The sequence below is a fragment of the Triturus cristatus genome, chromosome 3_2 (genome assembly GCF_964204655.1).
Source record: "Triturus cristatus chromosome 3_2, aTriCri1.1, whole genome shotgun sequence".
NCBI classification, from domain to species: Eukaryota; Metazoa; Chordata; class Amphibia; order Caudata; family Salamandridae; genus Triturus; species Triturus cristatus.
Genome location: NC_140584.1, coordinates 55,289,118 through 55,311,282, shown reverse-complemented (window position 1 = coordinate 55,311,282; position 22,165 = coordinate 55,289,118). Strand labels below are relative to the sequence as shown.

Genomic DNA, 22,165 nt, shown 5'->3' with positions numbered 1-22,165 from the left:
CTGAGGAGCCGAGAGGAAGCGGCTAATGAAATGTTCGAAGACTCACCGGCCGGTGAATCTTCACAAACCCCGCAGGCGACGCCAACAGTAACAGGATCTCCCTCATTAAAGGAACATTTAAAAAAATTAGAGAAGTTAATGCGCACCGAGCAAGCTAAATGGTGGGAACATCGTTCACTGTCTAGATATTTGGAAGTAGGACAGATTCCCAGAGGCTTGCGCATTATGTTAGTTCCTAGTTACGAACAACCTGACCCCAACATGTTAAACGAATGGGCGGAAAGTAGCCTTGAATCATCAGGGAGACTTATGAGAATTCTAATTAAATATGCGGATAGTGACCGGATAACACTTCAAGCCAAAATTGAGGAGGTAAACGCAGAAATAGCTAAATTGGAAACATCAGAGCATGCCAAGAAACTCCGTGAAGAAATGCTTACTCGCCTAAAAAAAGAGGAGGAAATAATTAAAAAAAGAAAAGCGTTCAAGTTTCAGAGGGATAAAGCAGACTATCAAAATGGACAAATTTTCACCTTTGCTAAAAAGTTCGACTCCCTAAGAACGCCTAATAGATTTCCTCCCAAATCCACACAAGTCCGAGAGAAAGAAGCCCCAGAAGCCGCAACATCAGTATCGGATCTCAGCTCAGCAGTAGACAGCGAGTCAGATAATGAACAACAGCGCTCAAGATTGGGGTTTCCTCGGCCCTCCTTGGCACAAGAGGTGGATTTTTTACGTCAAGATCGACGAGCAACACTACGCCCTCGCATGGCGGACACAACAAAGCAAAACGGGCAAATGCGAAACGGCGGGAGCGCCGAGTCAGAAGCAACAAACGTAAAGCAAAACAGCAACAAGAAAGTGGCATTCAGGCAAAACAAGAGATGGAACCGCAAATAAATAAAACAAAGAGCAACCCTCAAACAGTTATCAACCTCACAACAACACCACTAAGCAAAACAGAAATTGATACTTTATCACTGGGTTTAACTTTTTGTGCGGCAAGTGACTTTAACTACACTCAAACACGGGTTGATATATATAAGTTTACCAGGAAAATGAAGCTGCAAAAATACTTTGCTCTTAACAAATATCAAAGAGACAAACAACTCACTCCGACAACACAAATAACATCAGATTTGAGTGCAAAAGACCTGGAAACATTACAAAATCTCTACGACCTGGCCGAAGTAGGCAATAGTGACAGCATTCAAAGTGGCATTACATTGAATATGTCGACGAGTACCAACTTCAAGGCCAAATCCACATTCACCCCCATGATGCTTCATGACAACATTGATATTTTTTCAGAGTTAATCACAATTGAACTTAAAAAACTTTACAGATCTATTGGTTACTCGAAACGAAAATACACGCACCAAAATCAATGTTACTTTCAACTTATTAAGAGGCTCCAATCCAATGGCAACATCATAGTGCGTCAGGCAGACAAAGGGGGAAACATCGTATTATGGTCAAGAGAACTATATCTGGAAGAGGCAATGAACCAGTTAAATGATCACAATTGCTATAAGAGAAGTGAGGTTGGCAAGGTGAAACAGATGTGGTGCAACTTTTATTTAAAATTGACAGCCTGGAGAAGTGCGGGTCTAATAAGTGTGGATGAACTTAAATTCCTTAAAAATGACCATCCTGCCATACCGGCCATATACTTCATCCCCAAGATACATAAGAACTTTGAAAAACCACCAGGCAGACCCATAATATCTGCGAGGAACAGCATCACTGAGAACACATCCAGATATGTAGACTACTTTCTACAAGATCATGTAAAGCAGTTGCCATCATATATCCGTGACACCAGCGATTTCCTGCAGAAGATTAAAGATATTATGTGGAATCCAGACTACCTATTGATGACACTGGACGTCACGAGTCTATATACCAGCATTCACCATCATGATGGTACCAGGGCAGTTGAACATTTCCTTGGCACAAAATCAATTCACATGAGTGAACATAACAAAATGCTGGTAACCATGATTGATACCTGCCTGAACAACAATTTCTTTATGTTCCAAAATCAGGTATACCAACAGGTCAGGGGTGTTGCAATGGGGGCTTGCTTCTCTCCCAGTTACGCCTGTTTACACATGGGACTGTGGGAGGAGCAAGTCCTCAGAGCAGCATACTCTGAACTATTGAACACGCATGTAGTCTGTTGGTATCGATTTATCGATGATTTATTCATAATTTGGAGGGGCTCTGAAATACAGGCCAGGAACTTTACAGATCAGATAAATGTCAATTCTTTAAATCTTAATTTCACAGTCAATATCAGTAAGGAAACTATCACTTTTCTAGATGTGGAGATATATATTTGGGAAAATCAGATCCAAACCAGACTGTATAGAAAACCCACAGCAGGCAACTCTGTACTCCACGCCTCCAGCCACCACCCGGGTCACCTGATACGCAGCATTCCCTATGGGGAAATGCTGCGCATCAGACGAATTTGTAGCAAGCATGAGGAATGTCTCAAGGCGCAGCAAGAAAGCAGACAGAGATTCCTAGCCAGGGGCTACTGTGCAAAGGTAATTGATCAGGCCATCAGGAGAGCCAACCTTATGTCTAGAACTGACGCCTTGAAAAACAAACAAACTACCCCCATTCCTATCGACAATGTATCTACAGAACCAACTAGGCTGATATTGACTTACAATAGACAACACTGTACCATCCGTAAGATAATCCGCAAAAATTGGAATCTCATTTGTAATGACCCAGTGATAGGGAAACAGACAGCACCTACTCCTAACATCACCTTCAGAAAAGCCCGTTCTATGTCAAGAGACTTGGTTAAAAGTAGCCCTGAAATTATCTCTAACAGAAATTGGCTCAATTCTAGAAAGGGATTCTTTCGCTGTACAAATTGCAAAGCGTGCAAACACGGTGTCAGCACAACCACATACAAATCCCCTTTTCACATGGAAGAAAGAAGGATAAGTAAATTCTTAACATGCAAAACAGAGTTCGCTGTCTATGTGCTGGGGTGTCCTTGTGGCCTGCAATATGTTGGTAGTACCAAGTTGCAGGTCCACAAGAGGATACTCCAGCACATTAGAGCTATCACCAACAGTGACCCCACTTATCCAGTTGCAAGACACTTCAAAGAATGCCACAACAATAACATTGAACTTTTGAAGTATTTCGCAATAGACCATGTATTGCCACTCAGACGAGGAGGCAACCGTGAAGCACTACTACGTAAACTTGAAACCCGATTCATTCTAGAATTAGATACCAAGTCACCTAACGGGTTGAATGCTAATGAGGATTTATACACGTGTCTATGATACTATTATCATGGAAATGTTACTGTAACTAAGCCTGCTATAAATGTCCTATGACAAAATGACAAATGAGATATTGCATTTAGCATATCTTTTAACAAAAATCTCTTCCTCCTTTCTTTTAACAATCACAGCAACATATTTAGTTTTACGTACATTTTTGACACTGGGTAGCACTCTTTTATGCAACATAGGCACTTTAGTTTAGTTTTATTGAAACAGTTTGATTCAACTATGTTTACACCTGTTTAGGCCAAAGCACTAGCACTTTATATCATTCGTGAAAATTTTGTGAAGGACTTGTGTATATTATTGAACGACTATTATACCTGGATTTTAACCAAAGTATAAACAGAGATGACTAATGTTTTAGAATCTACCCATTGGGGTTTTATTCTTTTATCTTATTTTTTTTATATAAATAGGATTGCACAAGTTACTATGTTATTTATATATATATTTATGTACTTATTTAAATGATTAGATGTGTAAATATGCGTATTTATACTTGTATTTATTGATATTTATTTATTTATTTATATGTATTGTATATGTGATATGTGTAAATTGAACTATGGTCATTCTCAACGTAGGTGAATTTTATTCACCCCCCATATCTATACACAAAGCCATTATGAGTATTTCACGTCACCAATTATTATGATGACTAATAATACTTGATTTGATTCAATGCTTGGTCTAAAAGTTTGGCATTATGTCACAAGTGAATAGCGATTCATTACCGTTTCTTTCATTGTTTCTATGTCTATGATGACTCAATCACTGTGTACCACGTGACTATACACTAGCACTTTAAAACTGTGAATGTCGTCCTCGCATGTCATGTGATCAAGGCCTCTTTGCAGGCCGAAACGCGTAATGGCGGCAGTGCTGGGTGATATGAAATAAAAACTTCTGCACTGATTTTGGGTCTGTGTTCGTCTTTCCGAGGAGACGTGGAAGTTGGAGACGAATCTTGTTATATATATATATATATATATATATATATATATATATATATTAAATACAATCCAACTTCAACGAAGAAGAGGCACGTACTCAGGTAAGTAGGGATACGGCTCATTTATTATAATTGAGGTCTCCCTCGACCCCGCATTGAAAAGAGAGACGCGTTTCGCCTGCACATTAGGCTTTATCAATATATATATATATGTATATATATATATATATATATATTACCTACTGGCGGTCGCCAGTAGGTAGTTATAGTTAGGACCACGTTTCCATAGGAAATCCGCAACATTCTATTTTGAATAACTTTGGCGCCGGTCGACGAATCCTCGCGAATTTTTCAAAATAGGTGGGGCGCTACGCTCCGCTCCTACCCTGAAAGTCTCAGGGGGATTCGTCAAGCGGGGGCTGAGATAAAAGGGGGGTCCCAAAACGCGTTTTTCCCATGCATTTTTCCATAGGACCTTTAGACAGGGCTACAGCCCGAACGGCTGAACAGAATTACTTGAAATTTGGCAGAGAGGTAGTCCTCAGGTCAAGGAAGTGCCTTTTGTAGGTTTGGTGTAAATCTGTTCAGTAGATTCTGAGAAAATAGCCTTTAAATCAATATATATATCCGAGCCAGCTTACGGTGCGCTTACGGTACGCTTACCATACGCGTACGGTGGCGTGCGCGAGCGCGATTCTGATTGGCTCTTAGATCTTAGTAAACATTCGAATCGGCCGAAACCAGGAAGCGGCGGCCGCCATTTTCTCTCTCGCACTGAGAGTGATGATGAATATACAATGCACAAAAACATGTAAAGGGGCTGTTTAGACAGCTCCCACACACATAGCCATGTTGAGGGAGTCCCCAAAGATCCCCCAAGGCCAAAAACGGAATTTTTTTTTTTTCGCTAATTTCGCCGATTACGCTTACCGTATTATATTATATAAAAAAAAAAATTATCCACACTCTCCCCACCCCGTGTGCAAATGGTGCCCGAAGGGCACCATTTGTGCATGGCTTATAAAAATTACGAAAAATTAAAATATTACCTTTCAAAACGAAGTGCATCATATGTCCTCCATGTGCGCACGGTGCGCGAAGCGCATCGTGCGTACATGGCCCATCTAGCGTAACGTGGGCATGCGGTGCGCTACGCCCACGGCACTAACTGCGTAAAGTGGGCGCGCGGTGCGCGAAGCGCACCGCGTGCTTACTGTGCGCGCACGGTGCGCGAAGCGCACCGCGCGCGCACGGAACGAACTGCGTTAAGTGGGCGCGCACGCCACGAATGGCGTAAAGTAACTTAGCATTTAAAAAACCGTACAAATTCACTGAAAAAACCATAGGTTTCACACACGTTATAGTTAGGAATTAGCATTTAAAAAACCTTGCAAATTCACTGAAAAAACCATAGGTTTCACACATGTTATAGTTAGCGGAAATTTTACTGATAAAAAACCAATGAAATTCCCCCGTTATAGTTAGTGCAGGCAACTATAACTCACGCGACCGCAATCTTCTGCTGATGACATATGTGTCTTTATGAAAAAAAAATATTTGTAATATATGTATAGCTAAAAATGTATGGAAGAAGACATGGGCAAATAAGTGTCTAAATACAGTATTAGCATCAGCAGAGGATTGCGGTCGCGTGAGTTATAGTTGCCTGCACTAACTATAACGGGGGAATTTCATTGGTTTTTTATCAGTAAAATTTCCGCTAACTATAACATGTGTGAAACCTATGGTTTTTTCAGTGAATATATATATATATATATATATATATATATATATATATATATATATATATATATATAATTCACTTAAAAAACCATAGGTTTCACACATGTTATAGTTAGGTGGACATTTCCCCCGTAAAAAACCAATGAAATTCCCCCGTTATAGTTAGTTCAGATAACTATAACTCGGGCGCCCGCAATCCATTGCTCATGACGTCACATATTACATCACTCATGACATGGTCAGTGGCATCACTCATGACATCATCCTTGTGAAAGAGTGGCGGTCGCGCGAGTTATAGTTATCTGAACTAACTATAACGGGGGAATTTCATTGGTTTTTTACGAGTGAAATGTCCACCTAACTATAACATGTGTGAAACCTATGGTTTTTTAAGTGAATTTGCAAGGTTTTTTAAATGCTAATTCCGAACTATAACGTGTATGAAACCTATGGTTTTTTAAGTGAATTTGTACGGTTTTTTAAATGCTAAGTTATGTATGTATTATTATATATATTTTTTTAAGGTTTTTCACCGTGCGCGCACCGTGCGCGCACCCCGCGATTTTTTGAAAAAAAATAAAATGTTTTTTTCACCCTTCGGGGTCCTTCAGGGACCCCCTGACAAAGGCTAGGGGGTCAGGAACTCTCTACCCTGCCCCCTTTTCCGGTTCGCCACCTCTCTTTTTCACTGTCGCACCGAAAAAAAACAAAATGGCGGCCGACACTTCCTGATTTCGACCGATTCGAACGTTGACTGACATGTAACCACCAATCAGAATTATGCTCACGCACGTTAGGGTGTGCGCACCGTGCGCGCACGGTGCGCGCACGGTGAGCGCACGGTGAGCGCACGGTGCGCGGCTATAGATATTTATGTGCTTTTAACTGCAATTTTCTCAGGAAATACTGAACAGATTGACTCCATACATGTAAAAAGGCACATGCCTGACCTGAGCACTACCTCTCTGCCAAATTTCAAGTAATTCTGTTCAGCCGTTTGGGCTGTAACTTCGACTAAAGGTCCGATGGGAAAATGCATGGGGAAAACGCGTTTTGGGACCCCCCTTTTTTCTCGGCCCCCGCTTGACGAATCACCCCAAGACTTTCAGGGTAGGAGCTGAGCGGAGCGCCCCATTAGTTTTGAAAATTTCGCGAGGATTCCTCAACCGGCGCCAAAGTTATTCAAAATAGAATTTTCAGATTTCCTATGGAAACACGGTCCTAACTATAACTATCTACTGGCGACCGCCAGTAGATAAGATATATATATATATATATATATTCAGTGAAAAAACCATAGGTTTCACACATGTTATAGTTAGCTGGACATTTTACTCGTAAAAAACCAATGAAATTGCCCCGTTATAGTTAGTTCAGCTAACTATAACTCGCGCGCCCGCAATGCACTGCTGATGACGTCACATATTACATCACTCATGACATGGTCAGTGACATCACTCATGACATCACTGATGACATCTCAAATGACATCACTGATGACATCACTGATGACATCATCCAGTGAATGTGTATTTTTCAGAAAATTAAATATGTTTTATATATGTATATCTCAAGGTCAATGGAAGAATAAATGGGTATATAAGTGTCTAAATGGATGATTTGTTTTTGAAAAATTGATTGTGTAACTGACTGATTAAGTGTATCATAGTGAATACATGTTTTAGTGAGTAATGTTTAAATATGTATATATCTGTATCAGTCTCTCACTTTGTGTATAAGTGGCTGCATGGGTTGGTGAGTAGCTACATGGGTGTCTATATAGGTTATTAGTTGGTTTTTTGAGTATCAGTCTGAGTGTCTGCATGGTTCGGTGGGGGGTATTACGTAGTGCATAGGTGCATGAATGAGTGACTCACTGTTTGTATGTGTTGAACAGACCATGTGTGCAGGACTGCATGGGTGGATGAGTGTGTGTATGGGTGTGTTAGTGAGTGAATGACTGTCTCAATAGTGTCTTTATGAGTAACTACATATGTTTAAAACTAGTATATGTGACTATTGGTGTATATATGTGAGTATATGCAAGGGTGAGAGATTGGAAGAGTTCCTGTATGAATAAGTATGTGTTTCTATAAGTGATTGTTTAAAAGACTAAGTATGTGTAAGTTTCCGTAGAAGTAAGTATGGTGGTGTGTGTATAACTGTATATGCAAGTAAATGTATGTTTGATTCTTTATTAGCACGAGTGACTATGTGTGTGAGTAACTCTATGGATGAGTGGCATTGTGTAACAGGATGTATAGGTGTATGAGTACATATGATGAGTGAGTACATGTATGAGTGACTGTATTGGACTGTTGGTGAATGAGTGGATGTGTATGTGGATCTTAGAATTACTGAAGAGGTTGTTGTAACTGGTATTGGTATGTCCATTGTTTTGAAAATTTTAGTCTCTATTTTTGAATGTGTGTGTCAAAGGTTATATTAGGGTGAGAGGAGGTCTACCACTCTATCACAAGGATGATGTCATCAGTGATGTCATCAGTGATGTCATTTGAGATGTCATCAGTGATGTCATGAGTGATGTCACTGACCATGTCATGAGTGATGTAATATGTGACGTCATCAGCAGTGCATTGCGGGCGCGCGAGTTATAGTTAGCTGAACTAACTATAACGGGGCAATTTCATTGGTTTTTTACGAGTAAAATGTCCAGCTAACTATAACATGTGTGAAACCTATGGTTTTTTCACTGAATTTCTAAGGTTTTTTAAATGCTAATTCCTAACTATAACGTGTGTGAAACCTATGGTTTTTTCACTGAATTTCTAAGGTTTTTTAAATGCTAATTCCTAACTATAACGTGTGTGAAACCCATGGTTTTTTCAGTGAATTTGCAAGGTTTTTTAAATGCTAATTTTTTTTTTTTTTTTTTCTAACATATTTTTAATTTAATTATCTTACCTTTTATAAAGACTATGATTAAATTTTTAAAATTCTTTAATATGTTTTTTTAAATATATTTTTTAAAATAAACATGTAAAATTTATTTGCAGTACTTTTTTTTTAAAAAAAAGAATTTTTTTAGTACGCGTACCGTAAGCTCACGGTAAGCGTATGGTTTACGCAACGTCCGTAATCTATCTACGCTGCTTGCGTATAGTTACGCACTTTGCGTAGCCGCGCGTACTGCGCGTGGGACGCGTGCGCGCTTACGCCACACGCGCACGTTACGCGGAAGTGTCGGGTAGTGACTGTTATGCGCATGCGCGCAAGCGCGTGTCTTTTTTATGCGCATGCGTACTTTTTGCCGTAAGCGTACCGTAAGCGTACCGTAAGCGTACGGTAGGTCATGTGATCATGAAACACAACTTTTGATTGGTTGAAACTACTTTCAGTTCTAGAACTCTCCTACACCACACCCATTCCCCTCATTTCTGCTTGTGATCCCTTGGGAGAAGGAGCTGGTTTGTCTTTGGGATACGATGGCAGAACAGCAGAGCTCTTCTGAGAGTGAGGCTAGCACTAGCAGCACTGTCTTGAGGCAGAGATCGAGGAAACAAAAGCCCTCTTATGTATGGGATTATTTTACTTTTCCTGAAGGCCAGCAAAAGGTAAATGCACCCTTAGTGACTTGTAAGCTGTGTAAGCGTGTACTTTCTAGAGGTAATCCTAACAGGAAGTATTCCTTTGGGAATCACACCATGAAGAGACACCTCCAGGATGTACACAGAAGGACACATGGTCATCTTTTTGGAGGTAACTCTTCAGAAAGACGAGCCAGTACATCCACAGTAGCTCAGCCTGGACCATCATCTGCAGGGCTGACTCCTTCTTCTGCAGGTCAGGTGAGCCCTTCATCTGTGGGGGGAGAATCTCCTTTTGCTGGCCCTCTGGAAATGAACCCTCGATTTCGGAAGGTTGATATTCATTGCACATTTTGTAAAGATCTAATTTGCCATAGGGAGACCAGTGTTTCCCTAGTGAACAACAAAATAGATCAGCACATTTGTCGCTTTGAATAATTTTCCCATGCTTCCTTTCCTCTGTCCCTGCATGAACACAACGGTTCTTTTAAGAGCCAACCTTATCTTTCATCTTTTTTTTACATATGTTTTTAAAAACTTTTTTTTATTTTTTTTTTACCGTACGCATACGGTGCGCGTACTTTTTTTTTTTTTTTTTTTAAAAACACTAAAAATCATTTATCACATTACATTGTCCTTGAGAGACTACAATTATTATTATTGACTTACCATACTCACTGAAAAAATATTTATTCATTTGTTTTTTTTAAAAATAGTTTTAAAAATGTTTGTAGTTTTCGAAAATTTTCTATATCTATCTGGAAAAAAAGAAAAAAGTATTAATATTTTTAAAACATTTTATAATACAGTACACATATTTACATTTTTTTCCAAAAAATATTTTTGCCTTATTTTTGCTGTTTTCAGAATATATTGCATTTCACTATAAATTGTGAAAGCAATTGCATTCATCATTTTACAGCGGGCAAAAAAAAATACCAATCACAAAGATTGTATTAAAAATGCCCTGATTCTTTTTTTACTTAAACTTAACATTATAGAAATGCATAATATTGTAAAAAAATATCATCTAATACCAATAGTTATTTCTTTAAAATACCGTCTGATATGTTTGTTTCAGAAGTATAATCACAATATTATATCTCAAATAACTCCAAAATACATCTGATTTCATTTCCTTTAGACCAAATAGTAATTTTAAATTTTTTTTTGGAATAAATTTCCAACGGTAATCCAATAAAATTCTAAAGTTTAATTTGTCCAGATCTCACCGATTCTCTGTAACATTTTGGTTCACGAAAATTTTTTGAATAATTTATTAAGTCCACAATAGAATTGGTTACTTTTCCACATGGCCAAATAGTAATTTTTTAAAACATTTTTGAAAAAATTTCCAATGGCAGTCCAATAACATTCCAAAATTTAAAATGTGCAGAAGTTACCGATAATCTCTAAATTATTGGTTTTTCAAAGTTTCATTAAAAATTAAAAAAGTCCACATTACAATTGGTTATCTTTCCATTAGGCCAAATGATAATTTAAAAAATCTTTTTTTTACAAAATTGCAATGGTAATCCAGTAAAATGGTAAAATTGTTTTGTCCAGATCTTGCCAAGTCTCTCTAAAATTTAGGTTTCAGGAAGATTAGATAGGAATTTGCTAAATCAAAAGGCAAACGTTGTTTGAAAATCAATTGGGAATCATTACACAGTGTCCAGCCTTTTTCACATTTAAGATAAACTGTGTAATGTCCAGAAGTAACAGTAGGTCCATCATGGAAAATTATTGCAACAGTTAAAAAAGTTTTTCCTGAAATTGATAATTGCTGTCCTGTAAACTTCTTTATTAAAGTATCCAATTTTGAACCATCAGCTCTACATCGTTGCATCATTAAAATTACATACTGTCCGTATTCCTTTAAAATTAATGTTGAAAACATGTCAGAATTACACTCACCACATTTCATGCTATGATTAGCATCTTTAACTAATTTTGCAAAAGGGACTGTTTTACTCTCTGGCAATGTCAAATAAATAAACCTTTCATTATCAACAATAGAGCCACATATATTATAACAATTATCACAACTATGTTCCCATTTATAAGAGAGACCAAAAAAAATGTCAATGGGAACTCCTTCTTCTTCCACTACCTGAAGAAAATACATCAAAAATTCATGTGCATCTTGCTGTTCATTTTGAGAAAACTGTGTTCGTCCTGAACATACATCTAAAAGTTTTCTAATGTCAGTAGCACTTTCTATTTGAGTTTTATCTTTACTCAGCTTTTGAAAAAGGAGACTCAGCTCTGAACAGAATCTTTTTCCCTGATTTACTATTATCTGCTCTTGCAAACTTTCCAGATAAAATGCAACATTCAGCACTACATTTGCGTAGCAGTTGACACCAGAGCTATTTTCAAAATGACATCCTACAACCTGTTCTTCATTTTCCTTTTTCTTTTTGCTTGCAATTACATCACTCCTCTTTTTTTTCCTCTTCTCTACATCTTCACTACAGATATTCTCATTTTTTCTTTTACGAGAAACTACACGTTTCTCCAACACAGGATACTGACCTAAATGAGGAGCATAGCTTCTTCTTAATCTATTATACTCTTTTACACAGTTTGTATCAGCACTAACTTTTGACTCATCAAAGTCTATCATGAATAAACCTGATAATGTTTTGACTCGTGACAAAGCAACATATGCCATACCTTCTTTGAACACAGTTGAACCAATGTTCACAAATGCACAATCTACAGTCAATCCTTGAGACTTGTGAATAGTTACAGCATATGCTAGAGAAAACGGAAACTGCTTCCTACGTACATATAAGTCTTTCACAAGCATAAAACGAACTGTACAACGACAAATATCTTTAACTTCATCTATCTGATCAAATTTTATTTTTAAACATTCAACTCCTTCTTTTTTCTGGTAATTAATAAAACCCACAACTCTTCCCATCGCTCCATTAACTAAACCTTTCTCAACATCCAAATTTCTCCTTAAAAACACTCTACAGTTCATGCAAACATATAGATTTTTTTCTAATCCAGCTGTTTTGGAGATGTTCTTCTCTAGTGAGTCCAATTTATTTTTCAGTTTGCCTGTTACTGTGACAGTAATTCTTCCATCCTCAATTTTGTCCACTGCTTCCAATTTCCTGATCTCTTCCTTTTCCAATTTCAAAAGCTCCTCATTGAATATTGAGCATTCACGTAGAGTTGGCATTAAGCAGATGACACTTTTGTTTTCTGCAATGTTCTTGTATATCTTCTCTGCAACTATTTCTTCCTTTGGAAATAAATTATGTAGCAGCCGACTCTGTAATGCTTTTTTGCCAACTTCTGTCAGTAGTCCAATCCTGATATCTTTCAGAATACTTCCATATTCTTCATCGTTTGCTTGCCTCATATTAGTAGTAAGTTCCTTGTACTCAAAGAAGGACCAAATATTTGTATTTCCGATGCTTCCCAATGACTTCTTCGTGTCTTCATGTGTCACAGTATTAAACACTGGTTGTCCTTTAACTGGAGTAAGTTGCAAAAGATCTCCAAAAACTATGACGTGTTTTCCACCAAATAACATGTCATAGTCTGTCTTCAAAATTTGCTGCATTCTTAAATGCACAAAGGCAAGCATTAGGTTTGATACCATGCTCACCTCATCAATAATGAGAACTTGCATCTTCTTCAATACTCTTGAAACTTCCAAGGATGCTTCTCCAGTTAGCTTGTTGAATTGTATTTTGTTCTCATGCTCCACTGGTAACATTAGCAAACGATGTAAGGTGATTCCTTTTATGTTATATGCTGCTAACCCAGTTGGAGCAGTAACCACACAAGACAAAGTAGAATCCGTTTTTTGCTGTAGGTAGCTTCTGATGACTTTTATTAGGAAACTTTTTCCAGTTCCAGCTTGTCCGCTTACATACATCCTGATTGGATGAAATGATGTGCATGAGCACTCTTTTTTTACATGTAGAAATCCGTGATCAATTTTGTTTTTGATCTCTTCATAAATTTGTTGCTGCTCTTGATTCAGTTGTCTTTCCAAATTTTCTAAGTCTATAAATTCTTCTTGAGCTTGATTCATAGCCGTTTCCACTTCATTCATGGCTATTGATGCTTCATTTTCAATGATTGGTTGTCCTAGGGGATCTTGACTGTGTGTTCCTGAACTTTGGCTGTCCTGAGAACTGTCTCTAGCTATTTCTGCTGCAATTGTAGTTTCCTGTTCAATTTCTTCATTTAACATTTGCAGATAAGTTGTGAATGTATTGCATTGTATGCTGTCTTTGCAAGCATTAAATGAATCTTCATAGCTTTGAAATTCTCCCAGTAGTTCATCCTCTGTACGCCATGGTTTAAACAACTGTAAAAGAGCCAAGTAGTAAAATTCTTTCTTGTCAGTAGTGTCGCAACTCAGCTTCCGGTGATTTATCAAACTTCCTTTTGTTTGCTTCACCAAACATCCTTCTTCACCAACGACTTTATATTTTCCATTATTGATGTCTTCTGTGGCTTTCCTTGAATAAATGTAGTTCTGCAGCACTTCATAGAGACACATGTTCTCCAGATGTTGACTTCTCTTGGGATAATATGTGTCCAACATGTTTGTTTTCAATATATCTGTACTTTCTGGGTCATTCTCGACCAAATATTCAATTTCTCCTACAGATTTCAGTACCCGATTTCTCATTGCTGCAAGGCCTAAACTTGCCCAAATTATTCTTCTTGACTTCGAGTAGAGACTTGCAGAAGATAACCTATCTGAACATTCGTAGGATCCAATTTCTCGATGCGATAACATCTTCAAACTGAAACTGTACAGCTTCTTACTGACAGTCTTTTCGTGAGAAATCTCTTCCCACATTTCCTTCAATTCTGTTTTTTCTGATTTCGTAATGTAAGACGTTACATATCGTGCAACAGCAATGGAATTGTCAGCTACATACTGTATATCCATGTTAGCGTTCCACATGGATAAAATGACTGGGTTGTAGTCATTTATATTTTTTGATTCTTCTTTTCTTTTAAGGTTGTAGGTATTCTTAGGTGATTTTCTTGTGATAGTATGTCTCACAGCTGACATAAAACTGTTTACTCTTCCATTTGAAAGAACAGGTCTAGGAAATCCAAATCGACATTTAGTGTAGTATTTTTCTTTGCTCTTGTATTTCCGTCGACAGTATTTTCCACACCGATGACTTTGGAAACGTAAAACTTGCTCCTTTAACTTGTTCTCTTCTGTGCTTTTTGGTATAGCACATGTTGCATATTCTTGAATGTAAGATAACACTGCTTCATCAGCATCTGTTCCAAACTTTGGGGCATCCTTGATCCACAACAGCATATGAATATGAGGAGCACCTCTTGCCTGGTACTCTTTTCTCCAAAAGAAATCCACTACTTCTCCAAGGGGTGGATTTTTTTTATTGCAGATGAAGGACATCATAGCCTCAAATCTATGATTGAAATATCTGCAAACATTAACCGGATCCAATGAGCACAGTTCTCCTGCTGTCTTGTATTCGATGTTTTTAATGTTTGAATTGGCCTCTCGTAGAAAATCCAGTAAATCATCCCAAGCGTACTCGGCACAGCTTAGGGTAAGGAACCATGTTGGTGTTCCTAAATTCCGTAACATGCATTTTAGTTCACCATGGCGTCGGTACCAATATTCATTTGTCCCACGCTGACAAGCCATCAGATTGATCAGTTGTGTTTCCAAATGATCATCTCGGTGCTGCACTTTCTCCATAAAATCCTTAGCAGACACATTTTGTAAATGTACTCCACTTTTTAAAATGTGATTTACTGCATAAGACAGTGCAGACAAGTCGCTTTCAAATAAAAGATGGAACAAATAAGGAATACTTTGTCGAAATCTGGGATCTTCAGCATATAGTCTTGTAGTCCGATACTCTGAAGCTGGAATCTGTTCTGGACGTTCATCGTATCGTCCTCCTTTTCCTTTAGGAAACAGCTGAGGAAAACATCGAGCTTCCAAGCTCTCCTCCCATACACTCACAGGAGTTCCTTTTGCTTTCTTCATCTGAAAGAGATCAATATTGTCTCCCATAACTTCTTTCGAATGAAGAGGATGTATGCTAAAATGTTCATAAATTTCTTCTTCCTTTGACTTGTCCACTTTTTCAATTTGTCCAGTTGGTGTTTCTGTGTCTTCTTGAAAATCTTCTTCTTCTTCTTCTTCTTCTATATAAATTGATTCATACCATTTGTTATTTTTTTTCAAATACAAATTTGCTCTTTGTACTTTCCGCACATCTACCAGCTCCTGCCAAATCTTCTTATTCTTTGTAGGTACACCATTAACCAGAATAATTAATGGTTCAGTTTCCAAAGTATCCGCATCAATAGTTTCCATATTTTTTTTCAAATCCAAGGGCAAATACACCACTCTACCTTTTAAACCTCTCAGTAAATCTGAAGGAGGTAATTTACCAGTTTTGGGCTCCATACGTACTATGGTCTGGAACGGATGAACACATTGAATGAGTATAGACTCATATGTATTTAATTCAGAAAGTTCAGCAGGAATAGCATCCAATTCTAAATTATTATGTACAGCTCTGGTCGGCATTCTATTTTCCTCTAACTTGTTGTAACAGTATTTACAAATACGCTGATCTTCACCCAATTCAAAACAATTTTCTAGAAATATATATGTGGCAAAATCCTTCCACTTATAATTATCTTCATTTTCACTCTTTCTGTAGAGATCAACATTCCTAGTTTGTTTTCTATAATGAGTTCTGCGGCAACAAATACAAGTAACATTTGGTCTTTCATTAGAGACTATTGCAAATTTTGTTATGTGATCATTAAATGTCTTACTTACAGAAGGTTCTACATTCTCTTCCACTTCTTCCTCATTTACTGTGTCCTTCTCTGCACTGTTTTGTTCAGGACCAAAGTAACAAAACTGAATTTCATCAACAACCTTCTCTACATCTGATACCGTTCCTCGGAACAGAGCCCTATTCAATTCATTTAACTTTATTGCTGGACTTTTGGCAAAATACAACCGTCTCACAAACTTTCTCATTCCAGTATGATGAACAGCCAGCATCCTAAAATGATGGAAAACACTATTGCACACTTTTCTAGATAGACAAGCCAGAGAATGACCCTGCAAACCAGTATTCTCTCTCACTCTGCATGGATCCAGACTTTGAAGCACCTTAATCTTCTGTTTTACACTTTTTTTACTATATTCTCTTAGAAACTCTCGAAATTTGTCAATAGATTCCTGACGCACAGTGCAAATACTACTACAATTCCAAGTGTACACTGGGGCTTTAGGACGTCTCCCCATTGCCTCATCTGCCATCACTTGTACCTCATCTCTTGGAACCATTATCTCCTTCTCCATTATGCAACCATTTGTTACTTCGTATGAACGACCTCTGGTGTCAACTGCATGCAGCAAACTATTACTTTGAAAATAGCTCTCTTCATTAAAAAAAGGTTCACTACTTGAACTATGCATCCACTTTCCTAAAAACACTTTACAAAAGTTTGTTCTGTTCACTACTCTTTTCCTTTTGCTATGTGATTTCAGTACATTAACCATTTTGTCTAATGTACGCATCCTATTCAAAATTAATATGAATAGTTTCCTTTTTAATTCTAATGCCTTTGCTGCAATGGCTTCAATTTCTTTTTTTCTCTTGTAATATTTTGCCTTTTGCTTATATTTCTTCACATCCTTTATCAAATTGGACATAACTCTTCTCTGAAACATTTTTCTACGTATCTCTTTAAACGCTGTTTTTCTGTTTATGTAAATCTTTTCAGTTGCAGAAGGTATATTTGCATTAACTAAATTCTCAATTTTTTCCTGTTCTCTTCCTTTTGTAACATTCTTTCCAGTACAGACATTTTGTACATTTTTCTTTGTTTTGAATATATTTTTAAGAAATTGTTTTTTCTGCTTACCAGAAGATTTTTTCTTTTTCCCAACATGAGCATCTTCTACTAACTTTGGTCCTCCAGTTGTCTTCAAATATAGTTTTTTTTTTAGCGTTTTTTGAACTCTGGATTTTGTAGGCATCTTAAATTTTGTTCACTGCTCTTCAGCAATACCTGAAAAAAACTAAAAAAAAAATCCTTTATTGTATTTAAATATATTACTACATTTCTTTTCACAATAGTCACAAAACGAAATTTCTTTGCCAATTTGAATGCACACAAACTGCTCTTTTTTTTGGGCAAGTGAAAATCACTTTTACAAACTGTCACATTATGAAACCACTTTTCAGATTTTTTAAAAAGCCCATGTCCAGAGTGCTACACTCCAGCAAGGGCAACCAGCCTTAGTGATGCTGAATGTATTTGCATTACAGACTGAAACCTGAAAACCCCACTCGCTTGTAAATACTGTGCATGACTATACATGGCAAGCACATGGGTGTGTGCTAAGACTCTGCTTCTTCCCCCAAAAATTCGCTCCCCCTTTCCATCTAATGCAACTGTGAAATCACCAGAGCAAGACGCAATAAATCTCTGCCTATAATTCCTCTCTGCACACAGAGTCATGTTTTCACATTAGTCCCAAAACGAAATTTCTTTGCCAATTTGAAAGCACACTTACTGCTCTTTTTTTTTCGGGGCAAGTGAAAATCACTTTTTACAAGTGAAAATCACTTTTACAGACTGACACATTATGAAACCACTTTTTTTGATTTATTTAAATGCACATGTCCAAACTGTTTTTTCAGACCACCACCATGTGTATTCTCGGTGACTGCCTACACTCCAGCAAGGGCAACCAGCCTTAGTGATGCTGAATGTATTTGCATTACAGACTGAAACCTGAAAACCCCACTCGCTTGTAAATACTGTGCATGACTATACATGGCAAGCACATGGGTGTGTGCTAAGACTCTGCTTCTTCCCCCAAAAATTCGCTCCCCCTTTCCATCTAATGTAACTGTGAAATCACCAGAGCAATACGCAATAAATCTCTGCCTATAATTCCTCTCTGCACACAGAGTCATGTTTTCACATTAGTCCCAAAACGAAATTTCTTTGCCAATTTGAAAGTACACTTACTGCTCTTTTTTTTTTCGGGGCAAGTGAAACTCACTTTTTACAAGTGAAAATCACTTTTACAGACTGACACATTATGAAACCACTTTTTTTGATTTATTTAAATGCACATGTCCAAACTGTTTTTTCAGACCACCACCATGTGTATTCTCGGTGACTGCCTACACTCCAGCAAGGGCAACCAGCCTTAGTGATGCTGAATGTATTTGCATTACAGACTGAAACCTGAAAACCCCACTCGCTTGTAAATACTGTGCATGACTATACATGGCAAGCACATGGGTGTGTGCTAAGACTCTACTTCTTCCCCCAAAAATTCGCTCCCCCTTTCCATCTAATGCAACTGTGAAATCACCAGAGCAATACGCAATAAATCTCTGCCTATAATTCCTCTCTGCACACAGAGTCATGTTTTCACATTAGTCCCAAAACGAAATTTCTTTGCCAATTTGAAAGCACACTTACTGCTCTTTTTTTTTTCGGGGCAAGTGAAAATCACTTTTTACAAGTGAAAATCACTTTTACAGACTGACACATTATGAAACCACTTTTTTTGATTTATTTAAATGCACATGTCCAAACTGTTTTTTCAGACCACCACCATGTGTATTCTCGGTGACTGCCTACACTCCAGCAAGGGCAACCAGCCTTAGTGATGCTGAATGTATTTGCATTACAGACTGAAACCTGAAAACCCCACTCGCTTGTAAATACTGTGCATGACTATACATAGCAAGCACATGGGTGTGTGCTAAGACTCTGCTTCTTCCCCCAAAAATTCGCTCCCCCTTTCCATCTAATGTAACTGTGAAATCACCAGAGCAATACGCAATAAATCTCTGCCTGTAATTCCTATTTCCACACAGAGTCATGTTTTCACATTAGTCCCAAAACGAAATTTCTTTGCCAATTTGAAAGCACACTTACTGCTCTTTTTTTTTTCGGCGCAAGTGAAAATCACTTTTACAGACTGACACATTATGAAACCACTTTTTTTGATTTATTTAAATGCACATGTCCAAACTGTTTTTTCAGACCACCACCATGTGTATTCTCGGTGACTGCCTACACTCCAGCAAGGGCAACCAGCCTTAGTGATGCTGAATGTATTTGCATTACAGACTGAAACCTGAAAACCCCACTCGCTTGTAAATACTGTGCATGACTATACATGGCAAGCACATGGGTGTGTGCTAAGACTCTGCTTCTTCCCCCAAAAATTCGCTCCCCCTTTCCATCTAATGTAACTGTGAAATCACCAGAGCAATACGCAATAAATCTCTGCCTGTAATTCCTATTTCCACACAGAGTCATGTTTTCACATTAGTCCCAAAACGAAATTTCTTTGCCAATTTGAAAGCACACTTACTGCTCTTTTTTTTTTCGGCGCAAGTGAAAATCACTTTTACAGACTGACACATTATGAAACCACTTTTTTTGATTTATTTAAATGCACATGTCCAAACTGTTTTTTCAGACCACCACCATGTGTATTCTCGGTGACTGCCTACACTCCAGCAAGGGCAACCAGCCTTAGTGATGCTGAATGTATTTGCATTACAGACTGAAACCTGAAAACCCCACTCGCTTGTAAATACTGTGCATGACTATACATGGCAAGCACATGGGTGTGTGCTAAGACTCTACTTCTTCCCCCAAAAATTCGCTCCCCCTTTCCATCTAATGCAACTGTGAAATCACCAGAGCAATACGCTTTAAATCTCTGCCTATAATTCCTCTCTGCACACAGAGTCATGTTTTCACATTAGTCCCAAAACTAAATTTCTTTGCCAATTTGAAAGCACACTTACTGCTCTTTTTTTTTTCGGGGCAAGTGAAAATCACTTTTTACAAGTGAAAATCACTTTTACAGACTGACACATTATGAAACCACTTTTTTTGATTTTTTTAAATGCACATGTCCAAACTGTTTTTTCAGACCACCACCATGTGTATTCTCGGTGACTGCCTACACTCCAGCAAGGGCAACCAGCCTTAGTGATGCTGAATGTATTTGCATTACAGACTGAAACCTGAAAACCCCACTCGCTTGTAAATACTGTGCATGACTATACATGGCAAGCACATGGGTGTGTGCTAAGACTCTGCTTCTTCCCCCAAAAATTCGCTCCCCCTTTCCATCTAATGTAACTGTGAAATCACCAGAGCAATACGCAATAAATCTCTGCCTATAATTCCTCTCTGCACACAGAGTCATGATTTCACATTAGTCCCAAAACGAAATTTCTTTGCCAATTTGAAAGTACACTTACTGCTCTTTTTTTTTTCGGGGCAAGTGAAAATCACTTTTTACAAGTGAAAATCACTTTTACAGACTGACACATTATGAAACCACTTTTTTTGATTTATTTAAATGCACATGTCCAAACTGTTTTTTCAGACCACCACCATGTGTATTCTCGGTGACTGCCTACACTCCAGCAAGGGCAACCAGCCTTAGTGATGCTGAATGTATTTGCATTACAGACTGAAACCTGAAAACCCCACTCGCTTGTAAATACTGTGCATGACTATACATGGCAAGCACATGGGTGTGTGCTAAGACTCTGCTTCTTCCCCCAAAAATTCGCTCCCCCTTTCCATCTAATGCAACTGTGAAATCACCAGAGCAATACGCAATAAATCTCTGCCTATAATTCCTCTCTGCACACAGAGTCATGTTTTCACATTAGTCCCAAAACGAAATTTCTTTGCCAATTTGAAAGCACACTTACTGCTCTTTTTTTTTTCGGGGCAAGTGAAAATCACTTTTACAGACTGACACATTATGAAACCACCATGTGTAACTACAACAAAAACAATTTCCATTTCTATTATTCATTTCTTAAGTTACCACATACATCCCCTCTCAAACTGTAAACTCACCTTTAAAATTAGTTAGTTGTGAAAGAAATGTGACACTCAAACAGCAGATTATCAGAGCCAGGATCTCTGTTGTGTTCACCTCTCTCCTCTCAGCAGAACCAGATAATGGCAAACTTTCCCTCTATTTTTCCACACATATACTTGTAAGTTTCAAATCTCAGTGCTTCCCCCTTTTTTTCAAATGTAATCACACATTTCTATTGGTTGAAAACCAACCCTTTTCCAAAAGTACCCTTCCCCCAACTTGACTTCTGCCTAGTACCCTTCCCCCAACTTGACTTCTGCCTGCTACCATAGCAACAGCTCATGGAACACTGCTGTGTTGAGTTAGGTCAGAAGTTCGCCAAACAATGTTTCAATTCCACAGAGCAAGAGTGCTTGACTTTTCAAACCTAACAGCAAATCCATAGTACTGTTCTTTGGTTACACATTTTTTTTTACCAATACAAAACATGCTTCTATTAATTTACACATACAGCCTAGTTTTTATTCTAGAATGGTATGAAACAGCCAATCAGTTCTTTTTGTTTTGAAAAAAATATGTATGCCTCCATTTCCAAACTGTCTTTCTTTTCATATTGCCATTCTACTGAAAGACACCTCCTGAGTGCATCCAGTTCTCCTTTGAAGATGTTCACAGTGTGGATTGTAGGGCACAGCTATGTCTT

General features: G+C 37.9%; 2 protein-coding genes across 5 annotated transcripts in view; one reads left to right on the top strand and one right to left on the bottom strand.

Moving 5' to 3' along the window:
- IGSF9B (immunoglobulin superfamily member 9B) overlaps positions 1 to 22,165 on the top strand; it is a 1,286,301-nt gene that overhangs the window by 314,299 nt on the left and 949,837 nt on the right. The gene's annotated exons all lie outside the window — the stretch shown is intronic.
- LOC146856788 (uncharacterized) lies at positions 1,442 to 20,338 on the bottom strand. The gene is made up of 3 exons (XM_085646738.1): positions 19,539 to 20,338; positions 14,492 to 19,075; positions 1,442 to 1,490 (listed from the first exon to the last, which is right to left on the bottom strand). The coding sequence occupies exons 2-3, from the start codon at positions 17,611 to 17,613 to the stop codon at positions 1,442 to 1,444; spliced, it is 3,171 nt and encodes a 1,056-aa protein (XP_085502864.1). The 5' UTR covers positions 17,614 to 19,075; positions 19,539 to 20,338.